At 34.6% G+C, this 19,507-nt stretch overlaps 2 protein-coding genes across 4 annotated transcripts in view; both read left to right on the top strand.

Moving 5' to 3' along the window:
* Positions 1-1,511: 1,511 nt before the first annotated feature.
* On the top strand, positions 1,512-1,964 carry LOC106466115 (cuticle protein 10.9-like; the record flags this gene model as incomplete). The annotated part of the gene is made up of 1 exon (XM_013926354.1): positions 1,512-1,964. A coding segment is annotated over one exon (453 nt), but the record flags the coding sequence as incomplete, so codon positions are not given.
* A 4,442-nt stretch (positions 1,965-6,406) lies between these two features.
* Positions 6,407-19,507, top strand: part of LOC106466116 (nuclease-sensitive element-binding protein 1-like) — a 63,870-nt gene continuing 50,769 nt past the window's right edge. The window contains exons 1-3 of one of the 3 annotated variants that reach the window (XM_022394073.1): positions 6,408-6,558; positions 7,071-7,121; positions 15,265-15,328. In XM_022394073.1, coding sequence (XP_022249781.1) covers positions 15,276-15,328 — 53 coding nt within the window. In that variant the 5' untranslated portion in view covers positions 6,408-6,558; positions 7,071-7,121; positions 15,265-15,275. Of the gene's footprint in view, positions 7,122-15,264; positions 15,329-19,507 lie in introns of all 3 variants that reach the window. The other 2 variants (XM_022394072.1, XM_013926355.2) reach the window with 2 other exon arrangements.

Genomic DNA, 19,507 nt, shown 5'->3' with positions numbered 1-19,507 from the left:
GATTTACGTTGTTTTGCTGATTATTTTGGATTACCTAGTACAGAGAATAATATGAAGTCCAATCTATTTAATGATAACACAAACTTTTATTTCTTTAAGTTCCAAGTTTAATATGCCAACTTTCACCTATAAGCCTACTTCATAAATAAATTACGCCTCACATAAAATATAATTGTTATCTTGATTGTTTATTGAATTTCTCGCAAAGCTAATCTGCGCTAGCCGTCCCTAATTTCAAAGTGATAGACTAGAGGGAAGGCAGCTAGTCACCATCACCCACCGCCAACTCTTGGACTACTCTTTACCAACGAACAGTGGGAATGACAGTCAAATTATAACGTCTCCATGGCTGGAAGGTCGAGCAAGTACGAGGAGGAGATTCGAACCTAGAATTCTACTTGCTAGTTTTGTATATCTGTTTCTTCATTGAAACACAAAATCGATATTCATAGCACTGAACTAACTAATTGGCTGACAGTAATACATAAACTTACTAAATCGGGCAATAACTTTAGTTTAACTCTTTTTTTTTTCACATATGGCTCGAACTCTTTTGTAAATTTATAGAGTTCTGGACATTAAGATCAGGATCATTGAGCTACGCCAGCTTCTTCCTGCTAAACTCTATTTTCTACAAATGTCTAGATTGAAAACATAGACTATAACAATATCTCTTTAGACGTCAAATTTCGGGATTTTCTTTTACTATATAATCATTACTGATTTTGGACTGTAAATCCGAGGGTTCAGAGTTCGCGGCTCATTCCGTAAAAACGCGCTCCGCACTTTGGAACTATGGGTGTGCTATGAGAATGACGGTTGAATTCCACTATTTGGTCAGACAAGTGTAACTTACGAGTTAGTGGTGAATACTGTTGACCAGTTAACATTCCTCTAGTTCAAAATTATGGACGGCTATGCGTAATAACTATTTCTGTAGGTTTGCAAGAAAATTCTGAAGCAAACAAAAAATCTCTTCCACGTCGCAGACTCGGATTACGAACATTTTATACATTATATTAAGAACTGCTGTTTTAAAACATTAGAATAAAAAAGTTTGAATATCTGCGATTAATGGTTCAAGAACAAATTATATAGCAATGTGGTACTGACTAAATTTCTACCATACTCGTGGAGGGCAAGACATCAAAACCTTGATATTAGCGAACACTGATATAATGTAACTTCACTTAAAGTAGAAGAATAAATAGCTAGAATTTGTTCTACAGAACATGTTACAAAACAAGTGTTAACTAAAATTAAATTCGGAAGTTCAAAAAAGAGAAGAAACAAAGATTGTGAAAAATACACTCTGAACGAATCGTGTCCAAGATAAGCATTGTGTTTCTGCCTCCTATGTGTTCTCCCTTTTAAGAGCCTGTTTGTAGACAAACGTTTTAACCCATTGTTTTTTGTTTCTTTTCATAACACCTACCACGGTGTAAAGTCGTTTTCCTTTCTACATGCTTTCTATTTAACAACAGTATCACTTACATTATCATTATTTACAGGAATCAATTCAGCGTTACATTTATGGGTACCAGATTAAAGATGAATATGGTACGATTCAGTTTCGCAAAGAAGAAACTACAGGCGATAGAGGTGTCAAAGGATCTTATGGTTACACAGATGCTTCTGGTCTGTACCGTAAGGTGGAGTATGTTGCTGATGTCGACGGTTTCCGGGCTATTATAAAAACGAACGAGCCTGGAACTGCCAGTAAGAATTCTGCTGATGTTAAGATAACCAGTGAATATGGGCAGCAGCCAAAAACGTCTTCATTAAAAGAAAACAGTGATTCCAACGTAGAAAAGGCTCCATTTATTGGCTATCAGCCACCTTATTATTATCCATCGGCATACAATTCTGCTTTTGACCCTGACTATGCTTCCCTGCACACCACCTCAGAAGCGCCATCTACAATTACAGAAGAGTCAGAGGACAGCACAGAAAAATCCAAATAATAATCTATTTGTTTTACAAGACGTTTCTTTACCAATTGTTCTTTAATACGATTTCGAGTTTGGGATTAATTTCTGGAAATCAATTTTGGTAAGCGCACGTTACCGGGATATTAGCTATTTTTAATCGTAAAGTTTGAGTTTATACTTACAATTCATTTTGAAATATTAATATAAAATTATTCTCACGAGCACTAAAAGTCTGAACTATAAATCCCGTATTTAATTTTTAAAACTACACACTAAACGGTATAATTTAAATTGGAATAAAGTAGTTTAAACATTAGATTACTTAAATTTCTGTAACAAATAAAGAGAAATGTCCTAAAATAGAAATGATGGAAGGGTTAATGTAGGATAATATTCACAATTGAACGATTAATGTGCACTATGCAGAGTAACTTAAGTTAATTATTTATATTTATTTACCACCTGGTTGAAATGTGTTTACTGCAAAAATTTTTCTTACCACACTAAAAGGGTTGTTTTTGTTGACTACATTTTGTTGGTTGTTACTTCTGTTAACCGGTCTTGTAATTTATTATTATATTTGAAATAAAATACATCTTAAAAGAATTATTTGTATTTATCCTTGTCTAATATCCATAAAAATATCATTTTCAGACTAGTAGAGACTCGCGAAACACTTACCATCAAATTTGTTTGTTTGAATTTCGCACAAAGCTACGCGAGGGCTATCACCGCTAGCCGTCCCTAATTTAGTAGTGAAAGACTAGAGGGAAAGCAGCTAGTCATCACCACCCAACACCAACTCTTGGGCTACTCTTTTATCAACGAATAGTGAGATTAACTGTCACGTTATAACGCCTCCACGGCTGAAATGGTGAGCATGTTTGGTGTGACAGGGATTTGAATCCGCGGCCCGCAAATTACGAGTTGAGCGCCCTAACCACCTGGCCATGCCAGGCCTGATCAAATTAGTATCTTTATTTTAACAGTACTTCTTAAAATAGACGATTTATAGAAGAATACAAAAGAATTCTAATCACAGACAACAAAATTTATACGACGACTTGTCTTAGGACTAACATTAGTTAAACCTTAATTAAATACGGCCAAGGCCGAGCGAACTCAGCGACTGCACAGGGCGCAACTGCCCTGGGAGTGCCAAAAGCCTTTCGTAAAATTATTGACTGCATGAATACAGGTGCCTCGTAGTGCCCACTAGTTTCTCCATGATCCTTTAAGTCCTATTTTAAGATATGTTGCATATATATATATATACATGTCATTTTATCAGTATTATAGTTGAAGTGGTGTGAAAATGTTGATCTGGCGTATGAAGTCAATAAAGAGAAAAAAATTAATAAAAATAATATAAAATGTAAAGAATCTATAGAGCAACAAATGCTCATTCCTCCCGGGGCGCCATTTTGGCTAAAGCTGGTTCTAAGTACGACCTGTATTCGATAAAGAGATAAATTAATACTGTAACTTGTTTACGTTTTGTTGTTGTTGTTTAGTTTAGTTAGGGCTAAACTTTACCGTACTATCAATAACTAAACTTATATTGTTGTTCTACGACCTAACGTTAGATCTTTTTAAAAATTATGATAAGCTTTTAATATTGTTACGTATCTGCTTGTTTGTTAATTTCTGGTAGAAATTCTTTCCGAATAACTTCAGCGATACAAATCCTCTCTTGATTGAAACTAGTTTATTCTTTCTTGATACAACTTTTAGTAATACACAGAATTGCCACAGTCACTTTAACTTAACTACTTTTATAAACATACGCTATAATTCACAGCGATTCACACACTTTATTTACGGTGCCTACTGTTCGCTTGACTCAATTATCAATATCTACAATCTATCTATCTCTGACTTTTTTTTTGCCGGGCTTATATACTAAAAAAGAGGGCACCTGGCAAACTTTCGGACATTCGCGGAGTTCCTCGATAAGTCAAGATCCTTCCTTAGTATTGTTCGTACCGAATAATAGCCACTTACATTAAACCAATAGATAATTAACAATAACTTAATTAATGTACAGAATTTACAAACACAAAATTAAAATACAACAAAGTCTCTTAATTTTACAGGACGTCTCTTATGCTTGGGTTTTACTGGATAGGTATGGGGCAAGATGTGGAAGAATGGTGCAGGACATGCACAGTGGCTTCATGCTCTGCTGTCCTATAGGCCATCAACAGTGGAGGGAGGAAGACATCCCAGTCATCTTGGCAGCTATTACAAAACTTTCCCAATTCCTGTCCCAGTGTCTACCATCCCATCAGACTGTGGGTGAAGTGGCATTGTCCTGGTGTTTCAAATGCCAAACAACTTGCAGCATTCTTAGAACACAGCTGATTCGAAGTTATGGCCTTGATCTGAATGCAGTTCGTATGGCATACCAAATCTGAAAGAGAAATCACTAACAGCCGAAGCTACAGTTGTAGCTTCCTGATTTGGTATTGCATATGCCTCAGACCACTTGGTGAAATAATCCATCACCACACAAATGTACTTGTTTCCAGCACGAGTTTGGGGCAGAGGATCAGCAATGTCAATGGCTACTCTTTCCATTGGTGCGCCAACTTGATATAACTTCATTGGAGCACGTCCCTTATGCTTGGGTCCCCTTTTAGCACAACATGTCCAATACACTCCAGCAAAGTTGATGTTTGGTCGGGAACTTCGGTTGCCAGTGGATCTGTTAACAGGACGCCCACCTTATGAAGAGTTGCCTGAAAATGTGTCAAAGTTTGTGAAAGTGTTATCGAAAAGGATGGATGATAGTCACCATCAAGTGCGTTCAAACTTGAAAACGTCTGCTGATTCGATGAAGTTATCTTATGATAAGAGATCTACTGAAGTCCGCTTTGTACCAGGAGACAAGGTGTGGTTGTATAATCCCAGGAAGACCAAAGGGAAGTCTCCTAACTTGCCTTCTACATGGGAAGGTCCATATGACATAGTGGATCGTCTCTCAGACGTGACTTTCCAGATAAAATGTGGTCGGCGAAGTAAGCTAAAGGTGGTGCATGCCAACAGGTTTTGGCGTTATCACGGTCCAGGACATTTCAGTTGGGACGAAGTGAACAACAGAACAAATGACGCTGCTGAAGACGTGTCACCTGAAAAAGCCACTGTTGAAGAAAAATTCTACTCGGTTTTGAGAAGGAAAACAGTAAAGCCCTTGATAAAGTTACTACCACTGATGTGACTATGTGACTATGTGACTACATGTGATTGTAATGTTACGTCTCCGTTTGTTAATTGATTTTCCGTAAATTCGTTCAGACGAAACTTTAGCGACACAAGTCCTCTCTTAAATAAAACTGGTTTATTCTTTCCGAATACAACTTAACGATGCACTCAAGTTCAACAGTTGCGCTATAACAAACACTATAACGAACAAACGTTAACTTCAACAATACGTCTCTCTCTGACTGCAGTTCAATTACTCATTACCTACACACATATTATTGTTCTGTCACGTTGTCATCCTCTTATATATATACCAGACCACCCTCCAATCTAGTAAATGCTAGAGCACTCCCGAAGGAACGGGATAGTTCTAGAAAGCAGGTGGCGTGACAATAGTCATGTGATCTCGCTGACACAACAGTAATATTGTGTTTGTAAATTCTGTACATTTAATTAAGTTAATGTTAATTATCTATTGGTTACATGTAAGTGGCTATTGTTCGGGACGAACAACACTAAGGAAGGGGCAGTGTTATGATAGTGGAAGTCACGTGACGCTGGGAGCATGCGCATTGGAGTTTCTCGAAGGGTCATGAATTATCGAGTAACCCCGCGAATGTCCGAGTGTTTGCTAGACGCCCTCTTTTTTAGTATATAAGTCTGGCGTGAAAAACCAGCGGGATCGATGATATAGATAATTGAGTCAAGTGAACAGTAGGCACTGTAAGTAAAGTGTGTGAATCACTGAGATTTATAGCGTGTGTTATAAAAATAGTTAAGTTTAACGTACTGATTGGAAATTCTGTGTATTACAAAGTTGTATCGAGGAAAAAACAAACTGGATTTATATCGCTGAAGTTCCTCGGAAAGAATTTATACCGGAAATTAACAAACAAGTAGATAGCAACAATATATATATATATATATACCATTGTTGTTAATTTCTTTTCTGTGTCTCATTTTTACTGTGAGCTTTCTGGAACCTTGTTGTATATGCTTTGCGGAAATTATTTATGGTTTAACTAAATTTATTACTACTGTAAAGCGACAGAATTTAAATTTAAGTAGGATTAGTTGGTTTAATAATTATACTCATATTATAATATGTTTTGTGTATTATTTTTATATTATTTTTAACTTGAAAATGAAGTTAGGGAGAAAAATATCTTTATTCTCGAGATAAAAATATTAATAATAAAAATTTTTATATTTCATCTAATGTTTTGATAAGAAACTAATATTAATATCCTACGTGAAAAGATCCCACCCCCTCCAGTGGTTCAGGCCTACTTACTATAAACCGTGTCTCGATATTCGTGGTGGGACGGCATTGTTTTTTCGTTTTGTAGCTTTTCGCTTAGTTACGGGCAAAGATGTGAACCAGCTTCTTATGCGGAGGAGTCTGAACAGTTGAAAACTACTGGTGAGGGACAGTACTGAATCATAGGAGTGACGTTTAGTTGTGAAAAAAAAAAGGATATATTTTTAATGCAAGGAAACAGTAATATAGTATTAGTATTACAACATGTTGTTGTAGCACTATAATTTATAAATTAAATATTTGATTGAAAACTAATTAAAATATATAACCTTGGAGTTCCGTTGTCCATTCATCTCGATAATTTCAGCTTGATAATACTAATAGTAATACTTTTTTGAAAATATGCGCGATTTCTCACTGACCAATTCAACTGACACATCAATAATTTAGAAAAACGTCTAACCAATATCAAGTGAGTGTACTAATACCGATGTACTTAAGTTATTGTAAAAGAAAAAATAATTGTAGGATTTAACACTGTTTAGTGTTACTGTTAGGTTGCAATTTGTACGAAAGCGTGGTGAAGTGATAGGAACTTGGAAAGTATCATCCATCTTTAAACTTTTTACTGTTATTATTACAAAACTCAAAAGAAACGCTTTGAATTATGTCAGATGCTGAAGAAAAGAACGTTGATAAAGACACAACAGGAAAGGAAATACTCGGTAAGGTTTTTCATTGTATTACTAGTAAGTTGTAAGCACTAAAGCAGAAACTAAAGTTGTATTTGCCAATAATGTTTCCCTCACGATGAAATTGAACGTCATAATTATTATTAATATTATTATTATTACTTATGGTATATTTAACTTGTACTATAACTTATAATTACTTACATCATAAATAAATTGTAATACTAATAGTTTTATTCTTCCAACTCGTTATTTTGTAAATTTCAAGAGAGGTATATGATTCTCAATTTATTAAGTTTTGACATTTATATTATGCCATACTTTTATTTTCTGTTTACTATGAAAACATTCCTATATTATAGGAATGTGAATAGTATAATAAAATTCCTTAACTCAACAAATCGTTATACTATTTCAAAATTTCTTTTTAATAAGTTATTATGATAAATCCCTCTTCGACTGAGAGCTTAAACCTAAAGAGGTCCTCCACTCTAGGCTCTTCAAAACAGTATTTTTTTAAGACCTCATTTGGAGTATTGTGGAAAGACATTGGCTAATTGAGTTATTGAAGAAATTTCAGAGAAGGGCAGCAAGGATGAATGGGTTGTTAAATTGTTATATGAGGATAGACTGAGATCTCTTACTCCTGAAAAGAAAAAGGTTAGGGATGATCTGATTGAAAAAAAAAAAATGCAGCAGATAAGCTGTTGTCACTTGTGAGTGACTGCTATCACTAGTTTAGATGGGAGTATGGGAAGAACATTGTTTATAAGACAAGGAAGCAGATAATAATCTTACAATTCTACACAAATAAAATAATGTTAATAAAAGCAAAGTAAAAAAAGCTTTATTAATTAAAATTTAAAGGCAAAAATAACTTGTAATGTGTAAAATTATATTTATTTGAAAAGTAAATTTTGAAACCCTGAACTTTTAAGAAAAAGTTAAATATTAATGATAGCTCTGAAAGATTTAAATATATACATAGTAGAAAACATGTATTTGCTATTATTCTAATAATAGGGAGTTTAAGAAGAAAATGAACGATCATTTTAGTCAGAAAACTTCTTACAGAATCAGAAACTTTTCAATTTACAATTACACTTTAAAGAATATTCAAAACTTCCTTATTATGCAAGTACAGTACTATAAGAAAGAAAAAAATTAATCAATTTTTACAGACTTTCTGACCCAGTGCATCTTACTCTGTCAGTAATACTTGGTTATGCTTGAAGGAACAAAATGATGCAAAACTGTCATGGCAGAACTTGAAAAATCATTGGTGTACAATACTGGCATCACCCTGTACATGTACTGTAATTGGAAAAGTGTAAAAACAAAACACTCTTAAATTCCAACTTCTTGATATTGTTCACTCTTCCATATCAAGCATCTGTCTGAAATATTTTCAAACACAAAGTGAAAAGTAACTGGCAGAATATAATATTTTTATATGGCAGTGTGCCACTTTGAATCTGAAAAAGTATAACACTTATCTATAGAATGTAGTTTTTCTCAAGAATAAGTTTACAGATCTTGCACTACTATTAACTTGATTCTGAGCATATATTTTTTACAAAATATTCTCTATCTTAAAGTTGATAAGAAATTGTTTAAAAAATTACAATAGTTTAAGTTACCAAATCTCAAAAACAGCATGTTAAAAAAATTAAAAACCTAAAGTTGTAAAGAAATCATCCATCAACCTTATTCAACTAGTAAAACTTGAACTTTCACATATAAAATTGGCAACCAGATGTCAGTTTGTCTCTCATGTACTAAAGCTTATAATACAAAAGATGGAGTATATTACGTTAAAACTATTTTGAGTATGTCAATCAGCAAGCCACATGATAATCACAGCAAATATAAAATCATGGTGTAATTTGACATTGTTTAGTGTTTTGTAGGTAGTGTGATGCTACTGAAAATTGATTGATTTTGGAAAAGGTATGTAACATCTTATTCCAATGCAAAATATTCTTACACTCGGATCATAAAGATGTGTTTAAATTTCAGTACAGTACATTACCTCCGCTCACATAAATAGCTATTCTCATTCAGGGCTGCCTTCTATATGCAAAAAAAAATATTAATTTTTTTACACATGCCACAAGCCTTCTATTTTCCCTCCACTGGAATTACATTTCTCATGTAAATCATCATACGTCAACTCTCCACCAATAGGAGTGTGACATACTCTCATGACGCATGTGACTCCCTGTATTTCATTCTACCTAACTATCACTTCTCATTTGGCAGTACTCGAGTTCAGACATTTTTTGCTTTTGAGGCTTTTCATGTGCTTTGCATTCGTAAATTTAGTAGTTTGAATTCCAAAGTGGGATTTCTTCATTAACTTTTTTGTTATATTTAACATGCCTTTTGCTTTAACTTCATTTCCCAGTCATTATTTATTTCTCTCACATTTACATTTGTTTATCAAACATTTTTGTTTGATTCTTATTTCTGAAATAAATTCTGAGATTCATATTACCACTTCAGGTATCATACCTCTTCAAGCACTCTTTCACAGGCTACAGGTGGGGGTGACCTGTCGTTGGACTTATCAGTGATTATCCACTGAAAGATTGATCATTATATGGGTCAACCACCTTCTCCTGAACTTGCCCCACTTTCTCTGGAACAAGCCAAACCTGTTCGAGTCGATGAAGATTTTGATAGCCTTTTTCCACCACCAGATTTTGCCTTGTCTTCCTATGCCCAACCTGCAGAATCAGCTAGACATGATATGGCATTTTTAAACATGATTTCTCAGGTATGTGGTGTTTTATCCATTTCCCCAATTCCCTATGATCCCCATCCTTCTTTGTTGCATGTTAGTCCTTCCTCTCCTTATTTAGTTTTCCCACCTCCATGTATATTAGGGTTCATGCTAAGCAATTTGCTTCACAACTGATTGAGGATGCCAGTGTGCCTCGCCATCCACGAACTAGAGATCAGTATGCTTTGACTTACCATCAAACTGACTATCCATTTCTTGAATCTCTGCAGTTGGGGTCTATTTTACAGGGGGCATCCCTGATTTTCCTGTGCATTTAACTCATGCCCAGTTTTCATGCCATCGTCTTACCATTACTTAACTTCTATGGTATTTATCTACCATCCATCTCCTTTCTGAGGCAATACACTGAGATCCTGGGGGTCTTTTGAGGGACAGCCTCTCCTTTACCTCCACGTTGACTCATTTGTCTACTTTGGCTCTTGCTTTATACACATAGTTTTTCTGCTGTTGGGATTTTTCTGGGTCATGATGTGGCTTTGTCCTAGGTTCATTTGCTACCCACTTATCCAAGGGAATTACATATGGCTCCTTTTCTTCAGTGATATGTTTTTGACCATGTGCCTGAGACTTTGGAAGCACATGTGGAGTCTGTGCATCAACATTACCCTTTCCTATTTGATAGCTTGATTGTCAGAATCATGACAAACCCTTATTCCTGTTTCCTGTCCAAGGCCTTCTCAACCCTTACCTGTTCCTCCCTTCAGGGGTTCCTCATCTGGTTTTATTTAGTGTAGATGAGCTTGATGCAACAATACCAGTAACTACTCAGTGAGTTCCTGTCCAGTGGGAGCTTGATTGTGCAAATTTGTTCCTCTTTGGTAATCTTTTGCCACAGGTCAGTGGGTTATTTGGGTTTTATCAGAGTGACTTATCTTCCAATTTCTCCCCACACCCCTCCTCTGTCTTGAGTACCCCTTTTCTTCCCTATGCCTCAGGATGCTATCATCTGTCAGAGACAGTACACAACATTTTATCTCAGTGGGTCATCAAACCTGTTCATCATCTTTCTACAGGCTTTTATTCCAGACTGTTTGTTGTCCCCAAGAAAACTGGAGACTGGCAGCCTGTAATAGATTTGCCATGCCTCAATCAGTTTCTTAGTCTACCCTGTTTTACTGTGGAATTGTTTTTCAGTCTTAGATGGGCTTTTTTGCCAGTTTTGTGGATGACCAAGATGTACGTCGCAAATGTTTACTTGCATGTCGCGATATCTCATCTGTCGTGTCCATATCTTTGGTTTGTTCATTACAGGGTGGCTTATCAGTTACGCACAGTGCCCTTCGGGCTTGCTTCTGCCCCATATGATTTTTGTCAGGTGGTCAGAGCATTTGTTCATCACCTACATGCTCTCGGGTTAAACTTTCATCATTATATGAATGACTGGTTACTGTTATCTTGTTCCTAACAGGAGTCTGGCCGTCACACTCATCAGCTGCTCCTAGATGCGACTTGAGTGAGCTGGTTAATCAAATTGGCAAAGTCATTAATTTGACTTCGTTCTATGGAGCTTTCAGTTCTACACACTCATGAGGTTCTGTTGCTTTTGAGGATGTGGTCTTCAATGGTAGCACTTATTCCCTAAGATTGTGCTCATATGTGGGCTTTTCAGAACAAGTGTAATCTTGCATGGGATCCTTTGCAGGCTCATATTATCCTTCCTCCTACCCTAGTCAATGATCTGCAATAGTGGTTATACAAGACTTCACGTAGGCAGGTGTCCCACTTCCACCTCCTCCTCCACCAGATTTACACATTTTTACAGACCCATCCCTTCAGTAAGTGTAAGGTATTGATATGTGGCTGAAAGGTCTTATCATATCAACATCCTGGAGCTTCTTGCTGTACATTAGGTTTTGGTTTATTTTCTCCATCTGGCCAGAAATTGTCTGGTAATGATTCGTTCCAACAATTCTACAGCGGTTGCTTATCTCGATCACCAGGTTGGCACCCATTCTCAATCCCTCTCTATTCATACATTGGATCTTCATTTTTTAGGCCCATGCATAAGATATTCATATCATTGCATGTCATGTTCTCGGTGTTTTCAATCTTTTTGCAGATCGGCTTTCCTGTCCAGACAAAATCTATCTGATGGAGTGGTCTGTCAATCCTTTTGTTTTCCAGTGGCTTTGCTTTTCCCACATCCCTCAACCACAAATTATGTTTCGGTCTCCAGTCCCTCATCCTCTTGCTCTGGCTGTCAATGCTTTCAGCCAGGATTGGACCAACAAATACCTATGTTTTTTTTCCTCCCAATTGACTTCTTCACTGGGTGATTTCAATCATCCATACCACTTTGCATCAAGTTCTTCTGATTGTTCCTTACTGGCTGGTTCAGCTGTGGTTTCCATAGCTTCACCATCTCCAACTTACCCATCCCTTACCTCTTACTCAGTCTCCCTCCCTACTTCATCAACATTGGTCACCAGTGCTCCATCCAGCCCTTCATATCCTCCGTCTTCATGCCTGGTTTTTAATCTTGTCCTTGGCAAGGAGATCTGGCTTGTTCCAGTGAGTAGCTTCATTTTTGGCTCATTCCATTTGCCCTTCCTTCATGGAAGTAATCATTGTAAATGGAACGTTTTTCACTGTTGGTCTATGGGTCAAGGATTTTCTGCTGATCAAACCACAGTTTCTAATATTGCATAATTTCTTACTTGGCTTTACCCATGCCTGCTATGCCTTGCTTTGAATAAATTGGTATGGTCTGCTTTTAAAAATAGGGTTTCATGGTCACCCATTGCACTGTCTCTGGTGTTGTCATTCCTCCAGACTCTCCATCACGTTTCACTTCCCTTTTCTTTTAGTGGAGTTTGAGAGTCCTTACCACTTTCCAGTTCCCAGCTGCTGGGGTGATGGACTGTGGAGGCATCCTCATGAATGGGTTAATGAAATACAAACACAAAATAGAAATGATTATAAAACCATTCAGTTCAGAGTAGGGTGGTGGTGTTCTGCTGGTGTAGATGTGATAGCCTCCAATATGACATAAAAACAAATGGGAGTGAGACTTCAAAATTGCAGTTCACCCCTTAGATTGGGATACCTGGTCCTACCCCCATGTTGATGTTGGTTCCCAGTGGCTGGGTTTTGGACTTAGATTAGAACCAATCAAGATAAGCCCTCACACATGTATTACAGATGTATATATTCCTCCCTCGTTGATACTTCATCTGTGTTGTGGGTCACTGTGGAGGTAATTGTGGATTGTTATGGTTTTTCCTTTCTGCTATCCATCAATATTTCTTATTCTGAGGATGTTAATGTGCTTGGTGTGGTTCTGGTCAATTTTGCTTTTGAAGGAGGTGTTTTAGATTATGTATACATCATTTTGATAGCAGACGTCGGGTTCCTGGATCAATCTATCAATTTCTCATATTCACGTGTGTCCAGTTCATGGGTCATGAGGTACTAGAATCCCTCCACTCTCATGAACTTGAGGTGTAGTTAGTATGATCCTCTTTCCTATCCCTGCCAGATGGCAGGGTTTTGGATTGTAGTTGACTTGCAGGTGGTATGATCCTCTTTCCTTCCCCCATATGAGTATCTCTACCTGGTTTGGGATTGTAGTTGACTTACCAATGATATGATCTTCGTCCTTCCCTGCGGGGATCTCGGTTCCCAGCAGCATGGGTTTTGGATATAGTTGACTTACCAATGATATGAACCTCATCCTACCCTGTGTGGATGTTTGTTCCTAACAGCATAGGTTTTGGATGTAGTTGACTTGCCATGTACGGTCTGTCGTACCCTAGCCATTTTACACCTAGGAGCACATCCTTGTCATTTTACCCACTTTTATAATTTCTGGGTTGAATTTCATAAATATTGCATGGTTCAGATCACTTTCCAGTCATAGTTCTCTCCCAGGGGATGTGCTCCTCAGTTTTTCACCTATATATATAACATTTTCAACGTTGGGCGAAGAGTATACCTGGTTCAGAAGTTGCACAGTTCCCCATATCAGATCTTAGAATCTGACTGTCTCATCTTAATGAGTATCGTTTGGATTCTTTTGAAGGATGCTTCTTCCTTTCCCTGGCACTGATTCCTCCATCTATTCAATGTGGGATTTTAGCTATTTGTGTGAGATTAGGTAATGTACCGTATCGGAAGTTGTAATTTTCTTACATTGAAAATGTATTTCTGATAGGTACTTACCTCTCACCCCTTCTTTCACAGAACTATTTACTAAAATAAAACTAATAACTTTTTCATTTAATTATTTTAATTAATAAAACATTTTTCTTAGTCAAAATGTGATTCAAAACCAGAACTAACATGCACTCTGTTACATTTTGGATTATTGTGTATTTTAGTATCAGAGGAAACAGTGAAGCTTATTACTTTAAATTTACAATAGTTTAACATATGTTAGCAAACAGAAAAAAATTAGTTCAGTTCTACATTATTTGAAAAATGGGGAATTTAAAACAAAATTGTTAGGATTATTTCACTGAATTTTGCCAACATTGAACATTACAAGTTTTGTTTTGACTTGCTGGGGTGAACATCATATGAATGGAATGTGACAAAGCTGATGGTTGAGGTTTAACTTCAAAGTTGCGTCAATTTGTATGATTTTGCCCAAAATATATAATGTTTTTTTATTTATTTTTGACTGTTTTGAGAATGCTTGCTTTGTACCCTGTTTATCTACATAATGTCTTTGTGGGAAATAATATCTTCAGGATATAACATAGTGTTGTCCTAATTAACATGCATATAGTGAAATTTTGTTGCCATGGACATTATGTCCTAATTTAGAGGACTGTCCATTCAACCACCACATACCTAAAGCAGCTGGTAAATGAAATAGATACTCATGCTATTTCATATGAGGTCATACTGTTCAAGTCATCAGATGTGATACCTATGGATTTTTCTGTGATTAAACAATGTTGAAATGGTCATTAGGAAACTATCATTGTCATAAACTAGATGGATTATGGGAAGCCCACATGGAAGAATAATGTGGTTTGGACATGACTGCATTATGATGAAACCTGTTTCAGTGGAAACTGAACTGCAGGGCTGTTGTCAAGATGTATAGTCATTAGATAGAGCATTACTAGACATGGTGACATGGACTGTAATGACATCTAGTTTCCAAAATTATTTTACTGTAAAGTATTCAACTCTGTATTAATGTATCATTATGCAATGAACAATTTTTCTCAATAAAAAGTCTGGAATACCTTTATCAAGGCTGTTGTTTGTACATGCATTTGGTTTAGGCTTTTATTAAAAAGTATGTATTATGTAATAAATTAAAAATAGAGAATCTTTTACTTTCATATTTGTATGTTTGTGTGTAAATAGATTGGACTTTTTTAGATTAACAGTGTTTTTATGTGATGTTACCCTTAGCAACCCATGTGATGGGAACTGTAAAGTGGTTTAATGTGAAGAATGGATATGGGTTTATTAACAGGTCAGTTACTGCTTCTTTAATATTATTTTGTTACATTTTCCCACTGATGTAATTTTTCTTGATTTGCTATTATTTATTGCATAAATTAGATATTTAACTTATTTATAGATTTTGTTTTAAAATATTTGTGAAATGATGAACTGTGTATACTATAATAGCGAAGCCTACTGTGCTATTTTGGTTATCTTTATCACAGAAACAAGTAATACTGTGGTGGGTGTAAATCAATTAAAAAAACAAAAAAAAACTGTTCACATCTGTATTCCTATAAACAAAAAGGCTGTTTCATTAAGTGAAAAAATGAAGCTTCAAATCTTGTACAATTTGCCTCAAAAGATTGTTGAGCCATTTGTGATCAGGGGATGGAAGCAACCTTTTACCTGTCATTTGAATAAAAAATTAATCTGGCTAAGCCTGTCATTTGTTTGAATGTTATGCTTGGACATCATGTCCTGTTGTTTCAAAGAGTTAATGGTCGTTCACTATTGTATTCTTATACACATGGAATTTATTTTGCAATATCATCTAGCAACAAATGAGATTTAGCTGTTCCATTTCAATAGGAATCAAAGGTTGTTTTTGTTAACATCATAGTTGACCATAAGAATCTTAATTCTGACCAATCACAAAATTTGAAGGAAAAGTGCAGGTTCAGTGTGATGTCATCCATTCTTCAGATGTAAATAAGGCATCTTGTATGAATTAGTGTTATCCATTCATTCTTCAATTTTTATTGGATGTCTATTCATGAATATAAATTACCCTAAATTAAAGTAGTGCTAGAATTTTTTTGCCCTGAGATGTGAAGAAAACAGATCAGAAAGACTGTATATGAGTATTTATGGGCAGGATTTCTTAGTAAAATGTACTGACTGTCTTGTAAAATTTCTGTACCTTTGAAAAATTTCGATAAGCATTGCGACTCCTTTTTATCTGCTGTCAGTAGATACCATATCATTAGGCAATATCAGTAGCACTTGAAAATTAACTTGATTAATTGTTTACCTATGAGCATTGATTAGTGTCACTTAAAGTTGTTTAATAATCAAAATTATGATTAAGTCAATTATGACAAAGAATAATCAAATAATGAAAATTAGTGTTCCTAATTATTCAAACTATTCAAATAATTATAATATTAGTATTGTTATTTCTCATAAATTTTTGATTAATTCAAAGTTGTTAGGCTTAATTGATTAGTGACATGACTCTCAAAAATAATCAACTAATTGAAATTAGTGTTTCCAGTTAGTACTATTTTCAGTTATTCCAACAATGAAAGTCTTGTGAGAATAATCTGTTAAAGAACTTGACACTTAATCAGTTATCAAATTCTACTGATTGCCAAGCTCTAAACATCAAGATACATTAATCAGTTGGCAAGCAGTAAGTTATAAGCATAATAATATGATTTATTTGGAGGGGGGACATACTGCATGTTTTGACAGAACACTGGTCTCTCTGTCTTCAGGTATGGTGTGTAAGTAAGCAATAGAGGGTTTATATATAAGCAAAGAAGCAAAATGCACAAGGATTTAAAGCAAAGGAAATTATGTCACTAGGTGGCAGGATTATAGATAAATTCTTGTATCTTTTGTATATAAACCCTGTATTGCTTAGCTACACACCAATGTTCTGTCGAAACATGCATGTTCCCTCAAAAATGAATCACTTTATTATGCTTATAAATCATTGTTTGTTAACTTATTATTATATTAGCATATTGTACTTCTTTACTCAAGTATCAGGATATATACTATTGCTTAATCTATTTAATTTGGCTTTCTGTGCTATAGTAAAAACTTATTTTCCATTATTTTTCTACATGAGATTAGTCTGGTTTTACTACTGTGGATAGATAAAAACCAGTGCTTTAGATTTGAAAATCACAGGAGAGTGATATTACATCAATGAAGAGTATTAGATGACATTAAAAGTTTTACTTGTTGCCAGAGTGCAAATATACAATTTCAAAGAAAACTCCTATGAATCATTAATGCTAATGCTGTAAAGTTGAAAAATAAACTTACATTTACCACTGAGTAGAAAATTTTAGTTCTGCATAGGACAATTAACTTGTCTCTACACTATCATATTGAAAGGTGCATAAAACTTTTGAACATGTGTCAATATCAAAATATTTGCTTTCATTAGGCAAAGTCAGGGTAACAGCATTATGACAGTAATGGTTTACTCATACATGTACCTAGCAAATACATTATAGTAAAAGCTATATTAATAGGTACAAACATAAAGTTTAGAAATTGCTTTAATTTAAATTTTATTTCTAATTTAATACTGTTTATCAACAAAATAAAAAGAAACTAAACACAATTAGATCAGTGTGACTAGCATCAAGTTTGTGACTGTCATCTCATTTCAAATTATAGGCTGAAGTAATGCTCAAGTACTAAGTAATGCAAAATTTCTAGAAAGTGTAGAAATGTTCATTTAGAAATTTTGAATAACCAAATATTTTGTTTTCTACTCCAGTCCTCCAGGAAGCTTTCTATTGCACTTAAATTCATTTTCCCACTTTGTTTGGCATGCAATTCTATGACTGGAAAACAATTTCATAATTTTGTTTTTCACCATAAGTAATGAAAAGTGAAAAATTGTATTATACACTCAGGTCAAAGTCTTAAAGTTGAATTTATCATGTGTGTGTATGTATATTTATTTATAGTTTGAAAATGAATATAGATTTTTAATCTTATGTAGTACTACCTAAATGCAGATGAGTGTAATTTTTAAGTAAGTACATGTTTAATACCCATATAACGTTGCACTGATGTATGAATTGGCTGTTATAGTGCCTTTTAAGTTTTAGAGCACTTGAGTTATCCTGTAGTGTGAAATGGTATTAGCTTGGCACAAAACTACAGAATGCCAGTAGTATAAACTCTCAAGTGGAAGTTACAGGTGTATAAGGTGAGTTATAAATTGTTTAGCATTTAAACTTGAACTACATGCAGAAAATATTCAGCACAATTTAGCCGCATAATGTCAGCCTAATTGTAGAGACCACTGTAATGTTATGCAAAAAACAAATATACAAAATTGCTTTAATCACAAAATATATGCAAAAAAAAGATATATATTAAGAGAAATATTAATTACATCTGGTTTTTTCATTGCTTCGTATTGTCACGAGGCAGCAGTGCCAGATGTTTAATGCATAACAAGACTGACAAATGGTGAAAAACATAAAAGTGCTGCTGCAGAATAGAGCAATTTTTACAAAAGGATTTTTGATATGCAGAATTATGTAATACAAATAAAATGTATATATTTATTATGCTATTTTTTATTTCATTTTCTCATGCAGTTTAAGAACTTGTTTTTAAAAAATGATTTGTTGGTTCTTTGACTAAAAGTTGTAATGGTTGATGCGTGTTAAGATTTTGTATGACAAAGAGCATGAGAGGCTGGTGTGATAATGTTTTTAATTGTGCTAGGTGATCTACTGATTTTCTAATTAATTAGCTGCTGAAGATATACTGATTTATACCTAAAAAAAAAGAAAGAAAAGAAAACGTATAAAATCTAAGTTACTACATTTTCTGTAGCATTAGTTTGCCAAATCTACACATTTTCTATTATTATTAATATTATTTTAGGAATGCACTAGTCATCAAATTGTCACACTAAGTCTGTTCAAAACAAAGATTGGTAATTGAGAAGGCCATTGCGGCAACACTTTTTATACATCATAATTCCAGGATGTTGTTTGCATTGGTTTAGGACATGAAGATAGTGAAAACTAGAGCTAGACATTTAAATGCTAATTATAAAACTTGTATAGCTACACCTCATGTTAGCTTGTAATAATATTTACTGTTATTTTGTTCATTACAAATAAAACTATCATGCAATGTACATTCAGATGTATTAAATATAAAAATTTTTTAGCACTATTTTGAAACAATTTAAGCATATTTAGTGAGAACTATCGGGTGGTCTGCTAGTCAGATTAGAATATGGTCATGACAGAAACGTATAATATTTGTTATTCTCACATAAATGTAACTTAGTATATATATATATATATATATATATATATATATATATATAGTTGTTTGGTAGTGAGAACAACTGCACACTACTAATAATTAATAATAAACTAACTTACTTACTTAAGTAGTATAGTTACTAGTTGTTTAGGTAGTAACTAACTTA

The sequence above is a fragment of the Limulus polyphemus genome, unplaced genomic scaffold (assembly GCF_000517525.1).
Source record: "Limulus polyphemus unplaced genomic scaffold, Limulus_polyphemus-2.1.2 Scaffold2156, whole genome shotgun sequence".
NCBI lineage: Eukaryota > Metazoa > Arthropoda > Merostomata > Xiphosura > Limulidae > Limulus > Limulus polyphemus.
The sequence above is the reverse complement of the archived record's forward strand: the minus strand, read 5'-3'. Positions and strand labels throughout refer to the sequence as shown.